At 43.1% G+C, this 27,995-nt stretch overlaps 1 protein-coding gene, 1 long non-coding RNA gene and 1 pseudogene across 2 annotated transcripts; all 3 read left to right on the top strand.

The window, feature by feature from the left end:
- Positions 1-4,397: 4,397 nt before the first annotated feature.
- On the top strand, positions 4,398-9,637 carry LOC123483235 (neoverrucotoxin subunit beta-like; the record flags this gene model as incomplete). Its single annotated transcript, XM_045212760.1, has 2 exons — positions 4,398-4,571; positions 9,347-9,637. Coding segments are annotated over exons 1-2 (465 nt in total), but the record flags the coding sequence as incomplete, so codon positions are not given.
- Positions 9,638-9,805: 168 nt separating this feature from the next.
- Positions 9,806-27,869, top strand: LOC123483230. The gene is made up of 2 exons (XR_006658136.1): positions 9,806-9,853; positions 27,761-27,869. It is a non-coding gene; the product is annotated as an uncharacterized LOC123483230 (long non-coding RNA).
- LOC121559283 lies at positions 11,672-27,670 on the top strand (annotated as a pseudogene).
- Positions 27,870-27,995: the final 126 nt, after the last annotated feature.

Consider the following 27,995-nt stretch of genomic DNA (forward strand, 5'->3'; position numbering starts at 1 on the left):
CTGTAATGTTAGTGGTTGCCTCATTAGAATATCATACTGTAATGTTAGTGGTTGCCTCATTAGAATATCATACTGTAATGTTAGTGGTTGCCTCATTAGAATATCATACTGTAATGTTAGTGGTTGCCTCATTAGAATATCATACTGTAATGTTAGTGGTTGCCTCGTTAGAATATTATACTGTAATGTTACAGTGAGGGGAAAAAGTATTTGATCCCCTGCTGATTTTGTACGTTTGCAAACTGACAATGAAATGATCAGTCTATAATTTTAATGGTAGGTTTATTTGAACAGTGAGAGACAGAATAACAACAAAAAAATTATAAATTGTTATAAATTGATTTGCATATTAATGAGGGAAATAAGTATTTGACCCCTCTGCAAAACATGACTTAGTACTTGGTGGCAAAACCCTTGTTGGCAATCACAGAGGTCAGATGTTTCTTGTAGTTGGCCACCAGGTTTGCACACATCTCAGGAGGGATTTTGTCCCACTCCTCTTTGCAGATCTTCTCCAAGTCATTAAGGTTTCGAGGCTGACGTTTGGCAACTCGAACCTTCAGCTCCCTCCACAGATTTTCTGTGGGATTAAGGTCTGGAGACTGGCTAGGCCACTCCAGGACCTTAATGTGGTTCTTCTTGAGTCACTCCTTTGTTGCCTTGGCCATGTGTTTTGGGTCATTGTCATGCTGGAATACCCATCCACGACCCATTTTCAATGCCCTGGCTGAGGGAAGGAGGTTCTCACCCAAGATTTGACGGTACATGGCCCCGTCCATCGTCCCTTTGATGCGGTGAAGTTGTCCTGTCCCCTTAGCAGAAAAACACCCACAAAGCATAATGTTTCCACCTCCATGTTTGACGGTGGGGATGGTGTTCTTGGGGTCATAGGCAGCATTCCTCCTCCTCCAAACACGGCGAGTTGAGTTGATGCCAAAGAGCTCCATTTTGGTCTTATATGACCACAACACTTTCACCCAGTTCTCCTCTGAATCATTCAGATGTTCATTGGCAAACTTCAGACGGGCATGTATATGTGCTTTCTTGAGCAGGGGGACCATGCAGGCGCTGCAGGATTTCAATCCTTCACGGCGTAGTGTGTTACCAATAGTTTTCTTGGTGACTATGGTCCCAGCTGCCTTGAGATCATTGACAAGATCCTCCCGTGTAGTTCTGGGCTGATTCCTCACCGTTCTCATGATCATTGCAACTCCACGAGGTGAGATCTTGCATGGAGCCCTAGGCCGAGGGAGATTGACAGTTCTTTTGTGTTTCTTCCATTTGCAAAAATTCGCACCAACTGTTGTCACCTTCTCACCAAGCTGCTTGGCGATGGTCTTGTAGCCCATTCCAGCCTTGTGTAGGTCTACAATCTTGTCCCTGACATCCTTGGAGAGCTCTTTGGTCTTGGCCATGGTGGAGAGTTTGGAATCTGATTGGTTGTTTGCTTCTGTGGACAGGTGTATTTTATACAGGTAACAAGATGAGATTAGGAGCACTCCCTTTAAGAGTGTGCTCCTAATCTCAGCTCGTTACCTGTATAAAAGACACCTGGGAGCCAGAAATCCTTCTGATTTGAGAGGGGATCAAATACTTTTTTCCCTCACTGTAGTGGTTGCGTCCCCCACTTTTCTTCTGTTGTGTTTCCCCTCAGTGTTCCTTATTGAAAATCAATTAACAATTCATCCCCCCCAAAAAAATTATATTACGGTTTTGTTTTAATCACTTTGGTACTATTTTCACAAGCAGGTGGTACATTTTCACAACTCTTAGTATAAAACTCCAAGCTGGTCTCGCTTGTAACGCAGCCAGTCTTTCATTCAAAACCTGTCATTGTGCATTCATTTGGATTGTAAACATCTCTCACCACACAACCATTGATTCAAAATATAAATGTAATGAGAGCATTGGTTTAATCACCAAAACAACTTAAAACTACTCAATTGAAAATATATCATTAACTACCAATAGAAATCACTGCAAGATAAGTGTTTCAAATAACCCTTAGAAGTGCTGAAAGTAATATGCTACAGTACTGTAGATTACACTTCACATTAGGCAATACACTTACATTACCCAACAAAATGGACAATCTATCATTTCCATGATATCTATCCAATGTGTAATCAAAGGTGTGATCAATGATGACATCCTCTACAATCATTCATGGGGAAATGTTTTTATTTTTCTGATATAATTGCAACATACAGTACTGTCTGTAATTTAGATGTAAGACATTAAATGAAACATTACATGAATGAAAATAAAATAATGTTTAGCACGCATTAATTAGCATCAAGCCTATCTTGAGCATTTGGCCATAAATTCTCATCCACATCAGTAAATGTCCTCATTGTTCATGCACCGCTGGAGAAACCTTTCGGCATGTTGAATCAAAGCTTGACATTGGTCTGCATTGATGTCATCACATGCCTCATCCATGGCCAGAAGGAGGGTGGCACGCTCATGGGGATGGCGATCGTACACCTTCCACCTCCATGATGAAAAAAATAATTGAATAAGGTTGAGGAAGGAGAGTAAGGGGGCTGGTATAGGGTCACGAATCAGGGAGGGAACTGAAACCATGCCTGAACCACCTCTGAATGGTGGAACCTGACATTGTCCCACACAATGACATAGGTGACCCCTTCACCTTGACAGGCCTGCTCAATTTCATTGAGAAACACAATGAGGTGTGCAGCGTGGTAGGATCCAAGTAATGGTCTACGTCCTACCACACCATCTTCAGAGATAGCTGCTGCTCTTGGAAATGTTTCCCCCACGTTGTCCAGGCACTTGGACGGACGCCCGTTGGCAGATGAGGTTCCGCCCACGGCGCCAAGTTTTGGCCCAGGTTGAAGCACGCTTCATCAACAAAGATATACTAGTGATGGTTCACAGCAGCATCAAGCACCATCACCCTCTAAAAAATATATTTTGGTTAGTTCTTTTTACAGTATAGTTCCATTATGATATTGTGAAGTAGCATGTGCATTAATAGCAACAGTAATACAGTGTATTTATATAGTGCTGTACCTGAACATACTCGGCCCCCAGTTGTTTCTCTCAGAAGGCACCAGGTAAATGTGTTTCATAGATACCTGGTGCCTCTTCAAAAGGCGGGTGATTGTTGGTAGGCTGATGGATGCCACATTGGCAAAGGTGTCATCATTCTCCTCAATGGCCTGCTTTATTTCAGACAGACGTATGTCATTCCTGGCTATCACCATTTCCACCACTGCCCACTCCTGCTGGTCGGTCAGCACACGGCCACCACCATGGGGTCTTCTGTCAATTCTGAGGGTAGAACAAGAGTATACTGTCAGTAGATCATACTGGAAGAATACTGGAACAAGTTATGTGAATTTACATGCATTACAACATGTAATTTATTGTAAATGTAATGGTAAAGCATAGTGCATATCCTTCAGACTTACCGGTTTTCTTGGAGAAAATGTTCTCATGATCTTATTGACAGTTGATCTTTTCAGATTGGGGTGAACTAATCTGGCAGCCTCTGCCATGGTAAGGCCTCTGTTTACCACATGGTCAACGACGATGGCCCTGACTTCATTAGACACAACAGTTCCCTGCCGTCTGCCTCCCTCTCTCTGATGTCCACCTCTCTGACCTCTTTAATGGGGCCCATCCCTCCTCTCTGATTGGCCCCTTGTCCATGAGCTCTTTGATTTATTCCTCTCCCTTGCTGTCTATCCTGCTCCATGTTGAAAGAAATGTTCATAAACATCCTTTTATATGGTGACCAATTGTGGTTCCCACTATGTGGAATCAATTAGCAATAATGAGCAGTCATTATGTATGGTTATCATGTATCATACATGTTATCATGATGTTTATACTTTTCAAACACATTTTATTTCTGTAGTTCTCAAAATCCTTATATAGTAGACAAACCAGTTTAAAATCTATAGTTTTACCAAACGGTTAAGTGATTAACCATTAAGCGCAGTTAGATTAAGTGATAGTCAAATGTATTTAAACAAATGAGAAGAGAATCATATGAAAAGTATTGTGAGCATTGCATTGTGAAAGGCATTTACTTTATACGAAAGGTATTTCTAGATGAAACACTGATTAGGTTTGGTGAAAATGTTTCTGTGTGGTTTTGTGTTTTGTACTTAGTCAATTGAAAATGTGCTTCAAGTTTTGAAGAAAAAAGTACGTTTTTGACGATCTGTGATGAGTTTTGTTCTAAGAGTTGTGAAATTTTACCACACACTTGTGAAAATAGTACCAAGACAACACTGGGGAACAGGTTGTCTGGAATCCAGTAACAGTGGAAATTGACCCCCTCCTCTCTCTCTGTGAGTTATCAGTGCTCTGTACAGGCAGAAGTTAGTAAGTATGAGACAATCTTTACTGAACTGATCGGGTCCATGGAGAGAATACTCACTGAGGTGAAAAGGTTGATTAGAGGCCAGGAGAAGACTGCAGTGAGACGGGTTAAAGGACTCCTGGAGCAACTGGAGCAGGAGATAGCTGAGCTGAGGAAGAGAAGCACTGAGCTGGAGCAGCTCTCACACACAGAGGATCACATCCATTTCCTCCAGGTAACTCAACTGCCTTGATACATGTGATATGAAGTTGCATTTTTCAATAGTGACAGAATTCGAAATGTCTCCTTAGCTGAAGACCAAAGAAAGTATCCAAGATGGCGTAGCAGTACGGTCGCTTTTATTTTTCGTCCTGTGTAAATATCCCGTTTCTTGTTTTTTTTGTCTATATTTCTAAATTTTTTACTTTCACTCTTTAACTAAATATACTCTCCTGCAACCCGCCTCACCCAACGTGGAAAGGATTCTATTATTTCTTTATAACTTTCATCAAGAACCGTAAGCTGAAACGTGTGTAGCCGCAATCTGAATTGGCTACCTGCTATTAGTTACCGTTAGCGTCTCCACCACTGTCCGTGGCCTACACTATCCACCAGCCAGCTCTAGCTAGCCTGGACAATTCTTCGGCCAGTCTGCACAGCGTGCTATCGACCCAGCGTGCTATCGACCCATAGCTTATTGGACTTTCTGCCGGAATCACTGGACCCTAGCGCCGGATCATCACAACCAGCTAGCTAGCTGCAACTAAATGGCTACGTGTTATTAGTCACTGTTAGCGTCTTCATCTTTGTCCGTGGCCTACACTATCCACCAGCCAGCTCTAGCTAGCCTGGACAATTCGTCGGCCAGTCTGCACAGCGTGCTATCGACCCAGCGTGCTATCGACCCATAGCTTATTGGACTTTCTGCCGGAATCACTGGACCCTAGCGCCGGATCATCACAACCAGCTAGCTAGCTGCAACCTGTTGCTGGCTGATACCATTGCCATATAGCAAGCACCAGTTAGCCTTGAGCTAGCCTGCTAGCTCCCTGCTAGCTGTGCTGAAGCACCAATTTGAACTGCTCTCGGACTCACATATTGCTGTTCACTGGACCTTATGATCACTCAGCTGCACAGCTGATGCCTGCTGGACTGTTCCTTTACACGGTACTCTGTCCTGTTTTTTCTGTTTAGTCTTAGCCCAAACGTTATCGCTATTTCCAGTTGTGTCTTAGCTCTCTCTAATAACACGTGACTGCTTTATGCCTCTCTCCTATGTCAATTATGCCTTGCCTATTGCTGTTTGGGTTAGTTCTTATTATACAATTTCAATGTAGAACCCTAGTCCCTCTCAAACTGTCTCATATAGTTCCTTTGTTCCCCCATACACGCCGAGACCGGCTCAATCGATGCCTCCAATGATGCTATCTCTTTCATTGTTACCCAACACTTAGGATTACCTGAACTGTACTCATATCCTTCCATATCCTTTTCTGTACATAATGCCCTGAATCTTTTCTACAACGCCCGGAGAACTGCCCCCTTTATTCTATGTACCCAACGCACTAGAAGACCAGTTCTTAAAGCCTTTAGTCGTATCCTTATTCTACTCCTCCTCTGTTCCTCTGGTGATGTAGAGGCTAACCCAGGCCCTGCAGCCCCCAGTATCACTCCTACTCCCCAGGAGCTATCATTTATTGACTTCTGTAACCGTAAAGTCTTGGTTTTCTGCACATAAATATCAGAAGCCTCCTTCCTAAGTTTGAGTTATTCACTGCGTTAACACACTCCGCCAACCCTGATGTTCTAGCAGTGTCTGAATCCTGGCTTAGGAAGGCCACCAAAAATTCTGAAATGTCCATCCCCAACTATAACATTTTCCGTCTAGATAGAACTGCCAAAGGGGGCGGAGTTGCAATCTACTGTAGAGATAGCCTGCAGAGCTCCATCATACTATCCAGGTCTGTGCCCAAACAGTTTGAGCTTTTAGTTCTAAAAATCCACCTTTCCAGAAATAAGTCTCTCACTGTTGCCGCTTGCTACAGACCCCCTCAGCCCCCAGCTGTGCCCTGGACACCATATGTGAACTGATTGCCCCCATCTATCCTCAGAGTTCGTACTGCTTGGTGACCTAAATTGGGATATGCTTAATACCCCAGCCATCCTACAATCCAAGCTAGATGCCCTCAACCTCACGCAAATTATCAACGAACCTACCAGGTACAACCCTAAATCCGTAAACATGGGTACCCTCATAGATATCATCCTGACTAACTTACCCTCTAAATACACCTCCGCTGTCTTCAACCAGGATCTCAGCGATCACTGCCTTATTGCCTGCGTCCGTAACGGGTCCGCGGTCAAACGACCACCCCTCATCACTGTCAAACGCTCCCAAAAACACTTCAGCGAGCAGGCCTTCCTAATTGACCTGGCCCAGGTATCCTGGATGGATATAGATCTCATTCCGTCAGTAGAGGATGCCTGGTTGTTCTTTAAAAGTAATTTCCTCTCAATCTTAAATAGACATGCCCCATTCAAAAATACAGAACTAAGAACAGATATAGCCCCTGGTTCTCCTCAGACTTGACTGCCCTTGACCAGCACAAAAACATCCTGTGGCGTACTGCATTAGCATCAAATAGCCCCGTGATATGCAACTTTTCAGGGAAGTTAGGAACCAATATACACAAGCAGTTAGGAAAGCAAAGGCTAACTTTTTCAAACAGAAATTTGCATCCTGTAGCACTAACTCCAAAAAGTTTTGGGACACTGTAAAGTCCATGGAAAATAAGAGCACTTCCTCCCAGCTGCCCACTGCACTGAGGCTAGGAAACACTATCACCACCGATAAATCTACAATAATCGAGAATTTCAACAAGCATTTTGCTACGGCTGGCCATGCTTTCCACCTGGCTACCACTACCCCGGCCACCAGCTCTGCACCCTCCGCTGCAACTTGCCCATGCCCCCCGCTTCTCCTTCACACAAATCCAGACAGCTGATGTTCTAAAAGAGCTGCAAAATCTGGACCCCTACAAATCATCTGGACTAGACAATCTGGACCCTTTCTTTCTAAAACTAGCCGCCAAATTGTCGCAACCCCTATTACTAGCCTGTTCAACCTCTCTTTCGTAACGTCTGAGATCCCCAGAGATTGGAAAGCTGCCGCGGTCATCCCCCTCTTCAAAGGGGGTGACACTCTAGATCCAAACTGTTACAGACCCATATCCATCCTGCCCTGCCTTTCAAAAGTTTTTGAAAGCCAAGTCAACAAACAGATCACCAACCATTTCGAATCCCACCGTACCTTCTCTGCTATGCAATCCGGTTTCGAGCTGGTCATGGGTGCACTTCAGCCACGCTCAAGGTCCTAAATGATATTATAACCGCGATCGATAATAGACAGTACTGTGCAGCCGTTTTCATTGACCTGGCCAAGGCTTTCGACTCTGTCAACCACCGCATTCTTATTGGCAGACTAAATAGCCTTGGTTTCTCTAATGACTGCCTCGCCTGGTTCACCAACTACTTCTCAGATAGAGTTCAATGTGTCAAATCGGAGGGCCTGTTGTCTGGACCTATGGCAGTCTCTATGGGGGTGCCACAGGGTTCAATTCTTGGGCCAACTCTTTTCTCTGTGTATATCAATGACGTCGCTCTTGCTGCTGGTGACTCTCAGATCCACCTCTACGCAGACGACACCATTTTGTATACATCTGGCCCTTCATTGGACACTGTGTTAACAAACCTCCAAACGAGCTTCAATTCCATACAACACTCCTTCAGTAGCCTCCAACTGCTCTTAAACACTAGTAAAACAAAATGCATGCTCTTCAACCGAACGCTGCTTGCACCCGCCCACCCGACTAGAATCACTACTCTAGACGGGTCTGACCTAGAGTACGTGGACAACTACAAATATCTAGGTGTCTGGTTAGACTGTAAACTCTCCTTCCAGACTCACATTAAGAATCTCCAATCCAAAGTTAAATCTAGAATCGGTTTCCTATTTCGCAACAAAGCCTCCTTCACTCATGCTGCCAAACATGCCCTTGTAAAACTGACTATCCTACCGATCCTTGACTTCGGCGATGTCATTTACAAAATAGCCTCCAACACTCTACTCAGCAAATTGGATGTTGTCTATCACAGTGCCATCCGTTTTGTCTCCAAAGCCCCATATAATACCCACCACTGTGACCTGTACGCTCTTGTTGGCTGGTCCTCACTACATATTCGTCCGCCAAACCCACTGGCTCCAGGCCATCTATAAATCACTGCTAGGCAAATCCCCGCCTTATCTTAGCTCATTGGTCACCATAGCAACACCCACCCGTAGTCTGCAGCTCCAGCGGGTATATCTCACTGGTCATCCCCAAAGCCAACACCTCCTTTGGCACGCAATTCCTTCCAGTTCTCTGCTGCCAATGACTGGAACAAACTGCAAAAATCTCTGAAGCTGGAGACGCTTATCTCCCTCACTAACTTTAGGCATCAGTTGTCAGAGCACCTTACCGATCACTGCACCTGTACACAGCCCATCTGAAATTAGCCCGCCCAACTACCTCATCCCTATATTGTTATTTATTTTGCTCATCTGTACCCCAGTATCTCTATTTGCACATCATCTCTTGCACATCATTCCAGTGTTAATACTAAATTGTAATTATTTTGCACTATAGCCTATTTTATTGCCTTACCTCCATAACTTGCTAAATTTGCACACTGTATATTAATTGTATTTCTGTTGTATTTTTTTGATTTTTGTTTTGTTTTACCCCATATGTAACTCTGTGTTGTTTTTATCGCACTGCTATGCTTTATCTTGGCCAGGTCGCAGTTGTAAATGAGAACTTGTTCTCAACTGGTTTACCTGGTTAAATAAAGGTGAAATAAAAAAAAAAAAAAAAAAAGAAGAGTTGTCCCTCTGTAAGTGATATTCAAACACCCTCTCAAAGACAACATACATGTTCTTTCTTTTCCTTATTGGGTTTTGTTGTTCATCAGTCAGACGTCCTCCAGCTGACATTGGATCTGAATACAGCTCATCCAGAACTCAGGCTGTCTGATGGAAACTGGAAGGTGACAGCCACTGATAAAGCTCAGCCCTATCCTGACTACTGGAGACAGGTGCTGTGTAGAGAGGGCCTGTCTGGAGTCTGCTACTGGGAGGTAGAGTGGAGCGGTGGATGGGTTGAAATAGTAGTGTCATATAAAGGGATCATCAGGAAAGGAAAGGTCCCAGAGTCTACATTTCTAGGTAACAGTCAGTCCTGGACTTTGGAGTGCTATCCCCCCCATTGTAGGTTTTGTCACAATGCTAATAAAACTGAAATATCTGTCCCCTGGTCCTCCAGAGTAGGAGTGAACCAGGACCACAGGACAGGAACTCTGTCCTTCTACAGCGTCTCTGACACAATGACCCTCCTCCACAGACTCCAGACCACATTCACTCAGCCCCTCTATCCTGGGTTTGGGATTGGTACAAAATCATATCTCAATAATTACCAGTAGGTACAGATGATTTCAACCATTTCAGACATGTTAATGGAGAGCTTCTGGGTTATTAACAGTCTTCCAGTAGGCCTATGATCTGGTTCAATTCCCCTTTTTTAACGTTATTGTAAAAAAAATTAAATAAAAATAATTAGACATATCACATTCTTTGTAGCCTGGTCCCAGATCTGTTAGTGGTCTTGCTAAACAGATGGCATGATAGCACATACAGACTGACACTCAGGCTTCAGACTTTTACTGTCTACCTGATCACCTCTTGGCTGTTGCAATCCTCTGTAAATGTGTCTCTTTTTCTCTTGATGTAAACTGTAGTACTGGCAAACCAGTCAAATCAGAAACTGGGATCATTGTTGATCCATTTATGATCAGATGAGAATATTTAAATCCCCCATGTCCATGTATGAATCCAAACAATTCTGTATTCTGAATCAATTACTGAATCAATGTGATCTTTCAATATAAAAGTCAAAATCATGACATTGGAATTGCTCTGTTATTGAATTGATTGACACAATGAATCAGCTATTTCCAGTCATCTATGTAGCAGTATATCCACAGGGGGAGGAAGTGCAGGGAGATGCCTCTGATATGACTGGGTGTCAGGTGGAAGGAGATCACAGAGCCTGGAACAGAGAAGAGAGGAAGACTGGGAAGAGAAAGAAGCATTCATTTGGTTCAAACGTCTCTTGTCTGTCTCTAATACACCAGTAGGGGGCAGGTACACCAGTAGGGTGTGTGTGTGTGTGTGTGTGTGTGTGTCTTTCTCTGTGTGTGTTTGTGTGTGTGTGTGTGCTTACTGATGACTCTGGCGTGGGAGAAGGGTGTTTTCTCCATGGACAGGTAGCAGGAGGTGACACACTCCATGAGAGGGGCCAGCAACAGCAGAGGTAGGATGCTGATGACGTTCATGGCACCGATGGGCAGGAGGAAGCTGTTCAGGTGCAGGTTAGAGTTCATGGTCTGAATGTAGTAACCTGATGGAATCTGTGGGAGAGGTCAGGGTAACAACAGATTCTAGGACAACTTTATGGAGCATAAATAAACATTATAGATTTGCCAGTTTTACCCCCAATATCAGAAAAATAATGTATTTGGACTTTGCACTGAAAACAAACAATGACCTGAAAATGTTCTAAAAATCAATGAATGAATGGAACCATTTATTTGTCTCTACAGTTTGAAGGAAGTTTCTAACTAGCATTAGCGCTATGAAGTCTATAGTAACTGCTAGCATGCCATAGACTTCCAGTCATTGCGCTAACGCTAGTTGGTATTGGCTCCCAAAACTACTACAAACTTCCTTCATACAGGATGCAGAGACATTAAAATGGTGTCCATGAGCTCATCTGACTCTGGGGAAGTAGATAAAGGGCTTCACTGCCTAAATCCTGAAGTAAATCTTTAAATTGAGTTTTTAAGTGATTGCAATGATTCATTTTTACATGTACATTTACATTGTAATCATTTAGCAGACGCTCTTATCCAGAGCGACTTTCAATTAATGCAAAATGTGAATCACAATAAATAAAAAAATTGTATAGAAAAGTATTTTGTATTTTGAAAAGTTTAGTTCAGCCCAGTGTGATTCAAATGACAAAATACTCAGAAGTCATTAAAATATGTATTTCAAATAGATGTAAGAGAAATACTGAACATCTCTGGCTACTACCCAACACTCTGTCACACTTCCTTATCAAAGAAACCACACCCCCTCTACATACAGAGTACACAGTCAAGTAGGAAGCCCCTCCCTGTCCTCTGGTGTAGAGTTCCATGAAACACAAAGTCATCTTTGACATTGAACAGAAAGTCATCTTTGACACTGCCATTGCTTAACCTATGGGAGAGAGCACCAAAATGGCAGAGAATCAGGAACTGTTCTGTTGCTCCATCTGTCTGGATCTACTGAAGGATCCGGTGACTACTGCCTGTGGACACAGCTACTGTATGGGCTGTATTAAAGAAAGCTGAGATCAGGATGATCTGAAAGGTGTCTACAGCTGTCCCCAGTGCAGACAGACCTTTACCCCAAGGCCTGTTCTGAACAGAAGCACTGTGTTGGCTGAAGTGGTGGAAAAAATGAAGAAGACTGGACTCCAGGCTGCTCCCCCTCCTGCTCTGTGCTATGCTGGACCTGGAGATGTGGCGTGTGATTTCTGCACTGGGACCAGAAAGCAGAAAGCCCTCATGTCCTGTCTGGTGTGTCTGGCCTCTTACTGTGAGACTCACCTCCAACCTCACTATGAATTTCCTGCTTTCAAGAAGCACAAGCTGGTCAAAGCCACTGCACAACTACAGGAGAAGATCTGCTCTGATCATGACAAACTGCTGGAGGTTTTCTGTCGTACCGATCAGCAGTGTATCTGTTATCTGTGTACAATGGATGAACATAAAGGCCATGATACAGTGTCAGCTGCAGCAGAGAGGACTGAGAAACAGGTAAGACCAGAACAACTTGTTGATGACTGTCTGATAAACAAAGAATTAAACATACAGTAGGAACTAAGTCTGTTTGAATATGAGATCATTCAAATGAAATCGATCCTCAGCAGAACAAATATGAACACAAACCTTGAGTATATTGAGTTTGCTCCAAATGTTTCACCATTTTCTAAAGTCAAACACTATTATCATTCTGAATGCCCTTTTAGGAGTTCAAAGTTCAGCCTCAACCCCTTGATACATGTACGCCTACCATAAAAACTATAATCATTCACATAGCAACATAATAAAATAATTCCACACAGACAGTTCCTCAACATTTTAATCCCTAACTTATATGGGCCCTATGTCCCATTACTATACTATTGATCTACTGGACAAATAAAGCTTGGTAGCTCATTGAAGAGTGATTATCCACAGAGGCAGCTGGGGATGAGACAGCAGAAGGTCCAGCAGAGATTCCAGGAGAGAGAGAAGGAGCTGAAGGAGCTCCAACAGGCTGTGGAGTCTCTCAAGGTGAGTATTGTTGACCAGAGGAGACACACCATTTCACTTCTCTCCTCCAGTCAGAGAGAGAGAGAGGCCTCTAGTCCCACTGACCCCACTGTTGGAAACAGGACCCCTTTCAGAGAACACACGGCTTAATGTAACTGACGGGATATGAACCCGGGTCTACTGCGGGAGAAACCAACATCTTGGGGGTTCGATCCCCGGGACCACCCATACGTAAAAATGTGTGCACACATGACTGTAAGTCGCTTTGGATAAAAGCGTCTGCTAAATGGCATATTATATATTATTATGTTACACCAAGAGGAGATTCCCTACTGGGCCGACACTGATTTTAAAGTCACAAGTGGGGCTACCTCATCACATAACCATGAGTAACCATGAGTGACTCATGTCCGCTGTACATTAACAGGGAGCTCTCTCTCTCTCTCACTCTCTCTCAATTCAATTAAATGGGCTTTATTGACATGGGAAACATATGTTACATTACCAAAGCAGGTTAAATAAATAATAAACAAAAGTGAAATCAATGATCAGAAATTAACAGTAAACGTTACACTCATAAACGTTTCAAAGTAATAGAGACATTTCAAATGTTATAATTCAAGTGAAAACAGAGTGAGTCGTGCGCCAGACCGAGTTCTGGAGGTGAAATGGAAATGAATGAGGGAGAGTTAAGTGAGGTAGAAGGTGTGGTGAAGAGCTCAGAACCAGAGCCTGGCATTAATGGACATGATAAAGAAGAATCTGGTGCAGTAGCAGTTACATTTTTGGAGAAAGTGGATCCATACCTTTTGGCAGATCCATTTGTGGTTTCAGGGTTTGTGGGAAAGGAGTTGGGTGCAGTTGAATCAGTGAAGGTAACCTGTAGTGGACTTGTGATATTTGTTTGTGTTTCTTCTGACCAGAGGGAGTGGGCGCTCCGTGTCACGCAACTTGGGTCAAAATCTGTTTCTTGCTTTGCTCTTAGGAACAGGGCACCATTGAAAGGAGTGATTTCTGGGGTAGCGTTAAGTGTGGAGGTGGAGCAATTAAGGTTGAAGACTGCTGGTGTTTGTGATTCCCGCCGTTTGGTGCAACACAGACCCGGTGGTGAGCGTGGTGAAACAGAGGAGTCACTGTCAGTCCTTTTGAGTTTTGAGTCTTTACCCAACAGTCATGGTAGGATATATCAGTTATCCTGTTAGAGCTTTTGTGGCGAATCCACTGCACTGATTCAGGTGCAATGTTTTTGATCATGTTGCAGCAGTTTGTAGGAGGGAGATTCCAAGATGTGGGAAGTGTGCAGGAGGGCATGGGATAGAGGATTGTGTAGTTTCGGTGGATAAAGTTGTGTGTGTCAACTGATGGGATGCCCATGTTGCTGGATATCGGAAGTGTCCGGTGCGAGAGGCAGGTTGAGGTGGCTAGAGTCAGAGTAGGGCAGAAGGTGTCGTATGCTGAGGCAGTGAAGAAAGTAGAGGAGGATGGGTCAAGGGTGAGAGATCCTGAGAGGATCCCTGTGAGTAGTAGATCTGTGCCAGCACAGAGGGATAGGCCAACGAGTGATATATGCTTTAGTAAAGATAGCTTCTTAGCATTCATAGCAATGTTTATTAACTGTACCGCAGAAATGGAACGTAAATCACAGAAAATAGATGTTGTGGTGGCAGCTGCAGAGAAGTATTTGGGCATACAAGATTAGACTTCAGAAGAGTTACAGGGCGTGTTGAGTTGTGGTTTCCTGTCCTCCCAGGCCGTTGGCATGGTGCAGGAGCAGATAGGGTCAAAGTAGTGGAATGGGGTAGTGGGTATTTTGAGTGTAGGGTTCGTTGGAAGGGTGTTTTTCTGTATTATTATAATTTCCCCTTTTCCCATTTTGTGTCACAAAGTATAATGGATTGATATTATAGTCCAGTTGGGGGCGGTAATGCAAAATATTGGATGCCAACCGCCGTTAAACTCAAAAGAAGAAGAACCATTATATTTTGGCTATGTACAGTGTTGTAACGATGTCTCTGTCTCTCTCATTCCATCACTTTTGCGGTAGTTGGTTGTGTGGGTCTCTGGTTATGAATGGGGTGCTGACAGACAATCGTTGATGGATATTTATAGAGCTCTGATCAGGACGACAATTGATTTCGGGTGTATAGTTTATGGAACAGCGGCAAAGACAGAATCCAGTATATAGCTTTAAGGATATGTATTGGTGCATTTAAATCAACATCTGTATGTGCCTTACTAGTGGAGGCAGGTGAGATGCCTTTGGATATACAGCGTAGAAAATGGTCATTATCTTATTGGGTTGAAAGGCTGTGAGGTTGAGCATCCCACTGCTACTGTTCTAGATGACTGTTGGGAATATACTAGTAGACAAGGCAGTGGTTTTGGTTGGACAGTTGGAAAGCTTGCTGATGAGAGTGGTTTGAGGGAGTTGGAGGTTGGCCCTTCTGTGGTGATAGGGGATGTTCCTCCATGGTTACTCCCAGACCCTGTTGTTGATCTAACCTTGGTAGAGAAAAGGAAAGATTGGTCAGAAGTCAGTGATATAGGGAAACTGGTTGACAATTACATTGGTAGAAGTTTTTATGCTTTTTTACCCCTTTTCACAGATGGATCCAAGGACCCAGATAGTGGGCTCACAGGAGCAGGCGTTTACGTTCCTGAATTTGATGTGCAGATATGTAGAAGACAAACAGATGAACTGTCAGTATACTCAGTTGAACTGTTGGTGATAATAGTTGCCCTCCAGTGGGTGGAGGACGTACAACCTGTTAGAATTATAGTATTCTCAGATTCTCTGTCTGTATTGAATAGTTTATCATCTGGTAAATCTAATAGGAGTGACCTACTATTGTGTGGAAAGGAATGAAATTGTAGACCAGTTAGCTAAAAGAGCTTTGAAACGAGATATAATTGATATTAATGTTCCACTGGGTAGAGATGAGGCCAAATGTAAGATCAGAGCCATTTTGATAGATGTGTGGCAGAAGAGATGGTACTCTGAGCACAAGGGCCGGCATTTATATGTCCTCCAAAGAAAGGTCGGTGGACCAAGATTCAAATGTCAGGTTAGGAAGGAAGATGTGGTGTTTACTTGATTGCGCTTAGGACATTGTACATTGAACTCGTCATTACATCTGGTTGGCAAGCATGTGAATGATTTGTGTGTGGAGGGTATGGTCGATGAAACGGTGGAGCATGTGATGTTATATTGTTGTAAGTATGTTGAAGAGAGGGAAAGATTGAAGTGTAGGGTCATTGAGGTTGGACGGGGTTGGGGGGGTTGTAAGGGATTTGGGGGATGGGGGAGGGTCTATTAGAAGTTAGTAGGGCTCTTCTTTATTTTCTCAGAAGTACTGAGTTAGGTAGGAGGATTTAGAAATGTTGGAAACCGTGATTGACCACACACTCCAGCACAGTAGATGGTGGTATGCACCTTTAACGTTGGGTTGTGGACCGCCATTATATCATAGAAGAAGAAGTTGGTTGTGTGAGAGTTTTGTGGTTCGTGAGGAGGGCTACTATTCTTTTTTCTTTTGGTTCTTGCGTATTTTATGAATGTATTTTCTCATGGTGGAGGGTTTGTTTATTGGTTTCCACTGTTTATCGTTTAGAGTTTAGGGGGGAGTAGGGGTAGTTTGTTAGGGCGGCGTGATGGCCTCAACCGAGTGGAGAAGAAACGCTGTCGCTTCGGGTGCGTTCCGGAAAAAGGTGTGGAGGAAGTTTTGCTCATGGTCGGCGAACAGGTTGGAGCAGAACATCTGCACTCTGCATCCAGAATGAACAAGGCGGTGGTCGTGTTAATGAAAAAGGTTTGTCTTGTTGTGAGTGGGATTTTTGTGAGGGGTGTGTTGGTGCAGATGTCGCCTCTTTCGATAAGAGTTGTGGTGGCTAATCTGCCTCCGTTTATTGCTTACGAACAGACCGCAAGTAGTTGGTTAGTTTTGGTAAATTTGCAAGTGGTTTTCGTGTGCTCTCGGCTGGGTGCCAAGCGGAATCCGTTAAACATGTCTGTTTTCATAGACAAGTGTTTGTTTCTTAACAAACTTCAAGGTTACACAGGGGAGGGGTGGAACACAGGGTTTGTTAGTACAGATAGATTTCGGTGTTTCTAGTGTGGGGATCATCAGTTATAGGCTACAAGCAGCAATATGATTGATAGGTAGGACAGGTATTGAACCCCGGCCAAATAATCCCTACTCAGATGCGCTAACCTCAACCCTAGTAAACATGCATTATAAAAACCTTCTATATAAAATTATCTCATATTGGGAGTAAATAGCCTCTGAATAGAAAAGAAAAAACACTGCATCTTCCAGCCCACCAATAAATTACAAAATGCAACCGTCGCTGTTAGCATATTTACCTCAACATGCCCCTCGCTTGCGTGAGAAGGCAGAGTGCTCGATGCTGGTTGATGAATTTGACAATTAATGTACTAGGAAAATACGTTTTTGTCGACCAGAGGTGACTGAATTAATGTTCAGGCGTATTGATAATCATTATAGTAATGAAGTATAATTTCAAAACATGACCATCAAAACAGGTAATAATAAACATGAATCATCATTATATTACTTCACAGTAATGTGTTTTCAGTCCTTCCTCTTGCGTTAGCAGTGTGGAAAAGGACAGTAAAAAGCTCAGGCAGGAGTTTTCCTGTGAGGTGGAGTGGTGGTGTATCCAGAGAGTGAAGTAAACTAATCTTCTGAAATGTCATTCATGGTCTTATGCTGCCATCTATTGGAATTATTAAGCAACTGCAGTAGTACTGAACAAATAGTTTTTCCTTACTAATCCTTACTAAAGTAGTGATTACTCAGAATTGCAAAATAAATGGCGGGGGTACCAGTCATTTAGCAGATGCTCTTATCCAGAGCGACTTACAGTTAGTGAGTGCATACATTTTCATACTGTCCCCCCATGGGAAACGAACCCACAACCCTGGCGTTGCAAGCGCCATGCTCTACCAACTGAGCTACACGGTAGTAGTAGCAGCTGGGCTACATGAGCGGTTTCTGTAGTAACAGAGACTCCTGTGGGCAAAGACTTGGTGGGCTCATCCCAGGAAATATTGCCTGTCATTGGGGAAGAGGCACTGATCAGGGGGGAAGTGCAGGGGGGCAGAGACTGGGGAGGAGGAGGACGGTACCGTGCCAATGAGGGAGGAGGAAGAGGGGGGAGATGAGTCTGCGGGAGCGGAGGACAAGGCGTCTCGTTTTCAGACGGCTCATTGGATCCAGAGCTGACAGCCAGTCAGGCTGAGGGCCCAGTATATACGGTGAGAGAACTTTCTAGGTTCCTGATGGAGACTAAAGGGGAAAAAGAAGGTTCTGCTGGAGTCTTATTTGATTGATCCTGGAAGGTTTGTAAGGTCAGTACAACACGTGATGAAGAATGAGGGGTTTAGTGTCCTCTCACCCAGGAAGCGGTATAGGCTGAGAAAATGGGTCATGGGTTCTTAAGGGCATGTCTTCAGAATCTGCTTAAATGGATGTTTTTTTCTGGCATGGCGGCTTTATGGGCTTCTCTACTGGTTTCTGATTGTGGTGATTTCCCTCCCACCTCTTATGGAGATTTCACGGTTAGACTTCCTTAACATGAACGGCGGCAGAGACTGGGGGAATATGTCAAACAAAAACATTTAAATGCCATGGCAGAAATCTTAGTGCAGGGGTAGCAAAAGAGGTGTGTAAGGGTAGGTTGTTAGTGTTTAGAGCCCAAATAATGACCTTGTCTTTGCTTTCATAAATGTGTCTGCACCTGGTCCTCTGTAGCTCAGCTGGTAGAGCACGGCGCATGTAACGCCAGGGTAGTGGGTTCGATCCCCGGGACCACCCATATGTAAAAATTTATGCACATGACTGTAAGTCGCTTTGGATAAAAGCGTCTGCTAAATGGCTTATTATTATTATTATCCTGGGTTTTCTCAGGTTCTGCTCACAGACCTTTCCAAACTCTCTCTGTCACAGATAAATCAAATAGACATTTCCCTGGCCTTTCACAAACTCTCAGCTGCTGTCTCTCAGATGGTCTGCCTGTGGATTTGTATAAAAAGTTCTGGGGAATTATTTTACAGGACGTGTGTTGTGTGAGTGCGTCGGGGTGGGGGAGCTGTCGCTAAGCTGTAGACGGGAGGCTTTGACTCTCCTGCCCAAACAAGTAGATTTGAGCGACTTAAAGAACTGGAGGCCTGTGGCATTGCTCTGTTTGGACTATAAGGTCTTTACCAAGGTCCTCGTTAACAGACTGAAGTCCCACCTGGACTCTATTGTACACAAGGACCAAACGCACTGTGTACCAGGACGCTCAAACACAGACAATCTGTTCATAATCAGGAGAAAGCCTTTGATAGGGTGGACCATGAATATCTGTTCAATGTGTTGTTTTGGTTGTCGGGAGAATTTTGTGGCCAAATGATCAACAGTGTGGAGATGTTTCAGGAGGTATGGGGGCTCAGGGGGGCTGTCTGTACGGCTGGAGAGGAGGGGTTGGATGGACAGTTGGAATGTGGTGCTGGATGGTGTATTGTACTGTGGTGTTGGGTACTGGATAATGTGATTGTGTAGAGGTTGTGGTGCAATGTGTTTTTAGGAGGGGGGGTGTTAGTGTAATGAGGATGGCTCATTAAAGGAAGACATGTCTCTCTCTCTCTCTCTCTCTCTCTCTCTCTCTCTCTCTCTCTCTCTCTCTCATTCAATTCAATTCAATTCAATTTCAATTCAATTTAAGGGCTTTATTGGCATGGGAAACATGTGTTAACATTGCCAAAGCAAGTGAAGTAGATAGTAAACAAAAGTGAAATAAACAATAAATATTAACAGTAAACATTACACTCAGAAGTTTCAAAAGAATAAAGACATTTCAAATGTCATATTATGTATATATACCGTGTTGTAACAATGTGCAAATAGTTAAAGTACAAATGGGAAAATAAATAAACATAAATATGGGTTGTATTTACAATGGTGTTTGTTCTTCACTGTTTGCCCTTTTCTTGTGGCAACAGGTCACAAATGTTGCAGCTGTGATGGCACACTGTGGTTTTTCACCATTGTGGAAGTTACCTGTGGCGCTGATGTTTAGGCCGAGGTATGTATAGTTTTTTGTGTGCTCTAGGGCAACTCTCTCTCTCTCTCTCTCTCTCTCTCTCTCTCTCTCTCTCTCTCTCTCTCTCTCTCTCTCTCTCTCTCTGTCTCTGTCTCTGTCTCTGTCTCTGTCTCTGTCTCTGTCTCTCTCTCTCTCTCTCTCTCGCGCTCTGCACAGGCAGCAGTGGATGGCAGTGATAAGATCTTTACCGAGCTGATCCGCTCCATTGAGAGAAGGAGCTCTGAGGTGAAGGAGCTGATCAGAGCCCAAGAGAAGGCTCAAGTGAGTCAAGCTGAAGGACTCCTGGAGCAACTGGAGCAGGAGATAGCTGAGCTGAGGAAGAGAAGCACTGAGCTGGAGCAGCTCTCACACACAGAGGACTAACTAAACTGCCTTGATACATGTGATATGAAACTAAAACTCAATGTGAAACTCTCAATCATTTGGTTCTGTTCTCTCGCTCTCTCTCACTCGCTCGCTCTCTCTCTCCAGAGTTATCAGTCCTTCTCCAGTACCAGTGTATCTTCAGACTTACCCAGCATCGTTGTCCGTCCTCTTCAGTACTTTGGAGATGTGAGTAAGACTGTGTCTGAACTGAGAGAGAAACTAGAAGACGTCCTTAAAGGAGAATGGACCAAGATCTCCACTACAGGTGTGTTGAAAATAATAAGAACATCAACTTTAGACCATTGAAAGTTCCCTACTAGTCATATACATGTGGAATATGGTATGATGATAACATTCCCTCTCTCTGTGAATGTGATTGTGTGTCTGTAGTGAATATAGTGGATGTTCTACTGCCTCCAGAGCCCAAGACCAGAGAACAGTTCTTACAATGTGAGTCTCTTTATTCTGAAGTGACTAACAGTCTATTTTTACTGACACTCCTAACAATCCCTCTAGAAATATATAGCAATAGTAGATCTAATCAAAGACTGGGTATCTATCTGACTCCTCATATTTCTCTGATTTGATCTCTGCTGTGCTCTAATCAAAGACAGGGTAGATACAGTATCTGACTTCACTTATTGTTCTAACTCCCCTCATTGGTCTCTGCTCTGCTCTTCTCCCAGATTCCTGTCAGCTCACACTGGACCCAAACACAGCACACACACGCCTCTCTCTGTCTAAAAGGAACAGAAAGGTGAAACGTACAGGCCAAGTCCAACCATATCCTGTTCATCCAGACAGATTTACAAACGACTACCAGGTTCTGTGTAGAGAGGGTCTGTCTGGACGCTGTTACTGGGAGGTGGAGTGGAGTGGGAAGTGGGTTGATACAGCAGTCTCATATAAAGACATCAGCAGAACAGAGACAGGTAGTGGATTTGGACACAATGACAAGTCCTGGAGTTTAGAGTACTATAGAGGTGGTTATTGTTTCATACACAATAATGTTGGGACTAAAGTATCAGGCCCTCAGTCCTCCAGAGTAGGAGTGTACCTGGATCACAAGGCAGGTACTCTGTCCTTCTACAGTGTCTCTGACACAATGACCCTCCTCCACAGAGTCCAGACCACATTCACTCAGCCCCTCTATCCTGGGTTTCTATCAATGGTACTGCTGAGCTGGTTAAACTGTAGTAGGGTCCACATAGATACTAGTCATGCTGGTGTAGTGTATAGCTGAGCTGGTTAAACTGTAGTAGGGTCCACATAGATACTAGTCATGCTGGTGTAGTCTATAGCTGAGCTGGTTAAACTGTAGTAGGGTCCACATAGATACTAGTCATGCTGGTGTAGTCTATAGCTGAGCTGGTTAAACTGTAGTAGGGTCTACACAGATACTAGTCATGCTGGTGTAGTCTATAGCTGAGCTGGTTAAACTGTAGTAGGGTCCACATAGATACTAGTCATGCTGGTGGTGATGGTCCCCAGATATAATGCTCTGTTTTTCTGTAAAATTATTGTTGTCTGACTGATTTAATCTTCAGAGTTTAATTAAAACTTAACAATGTATTTTTATCAAATGCAATGTTTTAATTGGCTACATTTACATTAATCATGATGTATGCTGTTAATGTATGTTGGTTGTCATTCAGAACCATTGAAATGTTTTCTCAATTGGTTCTCTGTCTCAATGTAATTTTCCTCAGTATCATGGAACAGGTAGTGTTACTTACTTGCTAATTGAACTATATGGGCCGGTTTCCCGGACACAGATGAAGCCTAGTCCTAGACTAAAAAGCATGTTTAATGGAGATGTCCGGGAAACCGACCCTAAGTTTGGCATCTTTTATTCTCCCATACTGCTCAGTCAAGCAACATTAAACCTGTCCAGCAGGTGGTGCTATTAACCAAACAATAAAAACAGCAGATATCTGGAAGTGGAGAGAGGAGAGGAGAACATAATATAGAAGACAGATAAGATAGAGAGAGAATTCATACCCAGGGGAGTTACTGACTCTGGCCCAAATGACACCCTGTTCCCTACGTAGTGCACTAGGCTACTTCTGACCAGATCAAAAGTAGTGCACTACATAGGGAATAGGGTGGAGATTGGAGATTTGCTCACTGGCATTAGAATATTAGACTATCATACTGTAATGTTTGTGGTTGCCTCATTAGAATATCATAATGTAATGTTAGTGGTTGCCTCGTTAGAATATTAGAAAATCATACTGTAATGTTAGTGGTTGCCTCGTTAGAATATCATTGTAATGTTAGTGGTTGCCTCGTTAAAATATTAGAATATCATACTGTAGTATTATTGGTTGCCTCATTAGAATATCATACTGTAATGTTAGTGGTTGCCTCGTTAGAATATTATACTGTAATGTTAGTGGTTGCCTCGTTAGAATATTAGAAAATCACACTGTAATGTTAGTGGTTGCCTCATTAGAATATCATAATGTAATGTTAGTGGTTGCCTCATTAGAATATCACACTATAATGTTAGTGGTTACATCATTAGAATATCATACTGTAATGTTAGTGGTTACATCATTAGAATATCATACTGTAATGTTAGGGGTTGCCTCATTAGAATATCATACTGTAATGTTAGTGGTTGCCTCATTAGAATATCGTTATATTAGAATATCATACTGTAGTATTATTGGTTACCTCATTAGAATATCATACTGTAATGTTAGGGGTTGCCTCATTAGAATATCATTCTGTAATGTTAGTGGTTGCCTCATTAGTATATCATACTGTAATGTTACAGTGAGGGGGGAAAATATTTGATCCCCTGCTGATTTTGTACGTTTGCAAACTGACAAAGAAATGATCAGTCTAATTTTAATGGTAGGTTTATTTGAACAGTGAGAGACAAAAAAATCCAGAAAACCTTATTTCAAAAATGTTATAAATTGATTTGCATTTTAATGAGGGAAATAAGTATTTGACCCCTCTGCAAAACATGACTTAGTACTTGTGGCAAAACCCTTGTTGGCAATCACAGAGGTCAGACGTTTCTTGTAGTTGGCCACTAGGTTTGCACACATCTCAGGAGGGATTTTGTCCCACTCCTCTTTGCAGATCTTCTCCAAGTCATTAAGGTTTCGAGGCTGATGTTTGGCAACTCGAACCTTCAGCTCCCTCCACAGATTTTCTATGGGATTAAGGTCTGGAGACTGGGTAGGCCACTCCAGGACCTTAATGTGGTTCTTCTTGAGCCACTCCTTTGTTGCCTTGGCCTTGTGTTTTGGGTCATTGTCATGCTGGAATACCCATCCACGACCCATTTTCAATGCCCTGGCTGAGGGAAGAAGGTTCTCACCCAAGATTTGATGGTACATGGCCCCGTCCATCGTCCCTTTGATGCGGTGAAGTTGTCCTGTCCCCTTAGCAGAAAAACACCCCCAAAGCATAATGTTTCCACCTCCATGTTTGACGGTGGGGATGGTGTTCTTGGGGTCATAGGCAGCATTCCTCCTCCTCCAAACACGGCAAGTTGAGTTGATGCCAAAGAGCTCCATTTTGGTCTCATATGACCACAACACTTTCACCCAGTTCTCCTCTGAATCATTCAGATGTTCATTGGCAAACTTCAGACGGGCATGTATATGTGCTTTCTTGAGCAGGGGGACCTTGCAGGCGCTGCAGGATTTCAATCCTTCGTGGCGTAGTGTGTTACCAATAGTTTTCTTGGTGACTATGGTCCCAGCTGCATTGAGATCATTGACAAGATCCTCTCGTGTAGTTCTGGGCTGATTCCTCACCGTTCTCATGATCATTGCAACTCCACGAGGTGAGATCTTGCATGGAGCCCTAGGCCGAGGGAGATTGACAGTTCTTTTGTGTTTCTTCCATTTGCGAAAATTGGCACCAACTGTTGTCACCTTCTCACCAAGCTGCTTGGCGATGGTCTTGTAGCCCATTCCAGCCTTGTGTAGGTCTACAATCTTGTCCCTGACATCCTTGGAGAGCTCTTTGGTCTTGGCCATGGTGGAGAGTTTGGAATCTGATTGATTGTTTGCTTCTGTGGACAGGTGTCTTTTATACAGGTAACAAACTGAGATTAGGAGCACTCCCTTCAAGGGTGTGCTCCTAATCTCAGCTCGTTACCTGTATAAGACACCTGGGAGCCAGAAATCCTTCTGATTTGAGAGGGGATCAAATACTTTTTTCCCTCACTGTAGAGGTTGCGTCCCCCCTTTTTCTTCTGTTGTGTTTTCCCTCAGTGTTCCTTATTGAAAATCAATTAACAATTCATCCCCGCCCAAAAAATCCTATTACGGTTTTGTTTTAATCACTTTGGTACTATTTTCACAAGCAGGTGGTACATTTTCACAACTCTTAGTATAAAACTCCAAGCTGGTCACGCTTGTAAGGCAGCCAGTCTTTCATTCAAAACCTGTCATTGTGCATTCATTTGGATTGGAAACATCTCTCACCACCAACCATTGATTCAAAATATAAATGTAATGAGAGCATTGGTTTAATCACCAAAACAACTTAAAACTACTCAATTGAAAATATATCATTAACTACCAGTTAATCCAATAGAAATCACTGCAAGATAATTGTTTCAAATAACCCTTAGAAGTGCTGAAAGTAATATGCAACAGTACTGTACATTACAGTTTACATTAGGCTATACACTTACATTACCCAACAAAATTGACAATCTATCATTTCCATGATATCTATCCAATGTGTAATCAAAGGTGTGAGCAATGATGACATCCTCTACAATCATTCATGGGGAATTTTTTTTTTTTTTCTGATATAATTGCAACATACAGTACTGTCTGTAATTAGATGTAAGACATTAAATGAATGAAAATAAAATAATGTTTAGCACGCATTAATTAGCATCAAGCCTATCTAGAGCATTTGGCCATAAATTCTCATCCACATCAGTAAATGTCCTCATTGTTCAGGCACCACTGGAGAAACCTTTCGGCATGTTGAATCAAAGCTTGACATTGGTCTGCATTGATGTCATCACATGCCTCATCCATGGCCAGAAGGAGGGTGGCACGCTCATGGGGATGGCGATCGTACACCTTCCACCTCCATGATGAAAAAAATAATTTAATAAGGTTGAGGAAGGAGAGTACCGGGGCTGGTATAGGGTCACGAATCAGGGAGGGACCTGAAACCATGCCTGAACCACCTCTGAATGGTGGAACCTGACATTGTCCCACACAATGACATAGGTGACCCCTTCACCTTGACAGGCCTGCTCAATTTCATTGAGAAACACAATGAGGTGTGCAGCGTGGTAGGATCCAAGTAATGGTCTACGTCCTACCACACCATCTTCAGAGATAGCTGCTGCTCTTGGAAATGTTTCCCCCACGTTGTCCAGGCACTTGGACGGACGCCCGTTGGCAGATGAGGTTCCGCCCACGGCGCCAAGTTTTGGCCAGGTTGAAGCCCGCTTCATCAACAAAGATATACTAGTGATGGTTCACAGCAGCATCAAGCACCATCACCCTCTAAAAATATATTTTGGTTAGTTCTTTTTACAGTATAGTTCCATTATGATATTGTGAAGTAGCATGTTCATTAATAGTAACAGTAATACAGTATATAGTGCTGTACCTGAACATACTCGACCCACAGTTGTTTCTCTCAGAAGGCTCCAGGTAAATGTGTTTCATAGATACCTGGTGCCTCTTCAAAAGGCGGGTGATTGTTGGTAGGCTGATGGATGCCACATTGGCAAAGGTGTCATCATTCTCCTCAATGGCCTGCTTTATTTCAGACAGACGTATGTCATTCCTGGCTATCACCATTTCCACCACTGCCCACTCCTGCTGGTCGGTCAGCACACGGCCACCACCATGGGGTCTTCTGTCAATTCTGAGGGTAGAACAAGAGTATACTGTCAGTAGATCATACTGGAAGAATACTGGAACAAGTTATGTGAATTTACATGCATTACAACATGTAATTTATTGTAAATGTAATGGTAAAGCATAGTGCATATCCTTCAGACTTACCGGTTTTCTTGGAGAAAATGTTCTCATGATCTTATTGACAGTTGATCTTTTCAGATTGGGGTGAACTAATCTGGCAGCCTCTGCCATGGTAAGGCCTCTGTTTACCACATGGTCAACGACGATGGCCCTGACTTCATTAGACACAACAGTTCCCTGCCGTCTGCCTCCCTCTCTCTGATGTCCACCTCTCTGACCTCTTTAATGGGGCCCATCCCTCCTCTCTGATTGGCCCCTTGTCCATGAGCTCTTTGATTTATTCCTCTCCCTTGCTGTCTATCCTGCTCCATGTTGAAAGAAATGTTCATAAACATCCTTTTATATGGTGACCAATTGTGGTTCCCACTATGTGGAATCAATTAGCAATAATGAGCAGTCATTATGTATGGTTATCATGTATCATACATGTTATCATGATGTTTATACTTTTCAAACACATTTTATTTCTGTAGTTCTCAAAATCCTTATATAGTAGACAAACCAGTTTAAAATCTATAGTTTTACCAAACGGTTAAGTGATTAACCATTAAGCGCAGTTAGATTAAGTGATACAAATGAGAAGAGAATCATATGAAAAGTATTGTGAGCATTGCATTGTGAAAGGCATTTACTTTATACGAAAGGTATTTCTAGATGAAACACTGATTAGGTTTGGTGAAAATGTTTCTGTGTGGTTTTGTGTTTTGTACTTAGTCAATTGAAAATGTGCTTCAAGTTTTGAAGAAAAAAGTACGTTTTTGACGATCTGTGATGAGTTTTGTTCTAAGAGTTGTGAAATTTTACCACACACTTGTGAAAATAGTACCAAGACAACACTGGGGAACAGGTTGTCTGGAATCCAGTAACAGTGGAAATTGACCCCCCTCCTCTCTCTCTGTGAGTTATCAGTGCTCTGTACAGGCAGAAGTTAGTAAGTATGAGACAATCTTTACTGAACTGATCGGGTCCATTGAGAGAATACTCACTGAGGTGAAAAGGTTGATTAGAGGCCAGGAGAAGACTGCAGTGAGACGGGTTAAAGGACTCCTGGAGCAACTGGAGCAGGAGATAGCTGAGCTGAGGAAGAGAAGCACTGAGCTGGAGCAGCTCTCACACACAGAGGATCACATCCATTTCCTCCAGGTAACTAAACTGCCTTGTTACATGTGATATGAAGTTGCATTTTTTAATAGTGACAGAATTCAAAATGTCTCCTTAGCTGAAGACCAAAGAAGAGTTGTCCCTCTGTAAGTGATATTCAAACACCCTCTCAAAGACAACATACATGTTCTTTCTTTTCCTTATTGGGTTTTGTTGTTCATCAGTCAGACGTCCTCCAGCTGACATTGGATCTGAATACAGCTCATCCAGAACTCAGCCTGCCTGAGGTCAACTGGAAGGTGACAGCCACTGATAAAGCTCAGCCCTATCCTGACTACTGGAGACAGGTGCTGTGTAGAGAGGGCCTGTCTGGAGTCTGCTACTATATCTCAATAATTACCAGTAGGTACAGATGATTTCAACCATTTCAGACATATTGATGGAGAGCTTCTGGGTTATTAACAGTCTTCCAGTAGGCCTATGATCTGGTTCAATTCCCCTTTTTTAACGTTATTATTTTTAAAAAAAATAGACATAGCACATTCTTTGTAGCCTGGTCCCAGATCTGCTAGTGGTCTTGCTTAACAGATGGCATGATAGCACATACAGACTGACACTCAGGCTTCAGACTTTTACTGTCT

The sequence above is a fragment of the Coregonus clupeaformis genome, unplaced genomic scaffold (assembly GCF_020615455.1).
Source record: "Coregonus clupeaformis isolate EN_2021a unplaced genomic scaffold, ASM2061545v1 scaf0048, whole genome shotgun sequence".
Taxonomy (NCBI): Eukaryota; Metazoa; Chordata; class Actinopteri; order Salmoniformes; family Salmonidae; genus Coregonus; species Coregonus clupeaformis.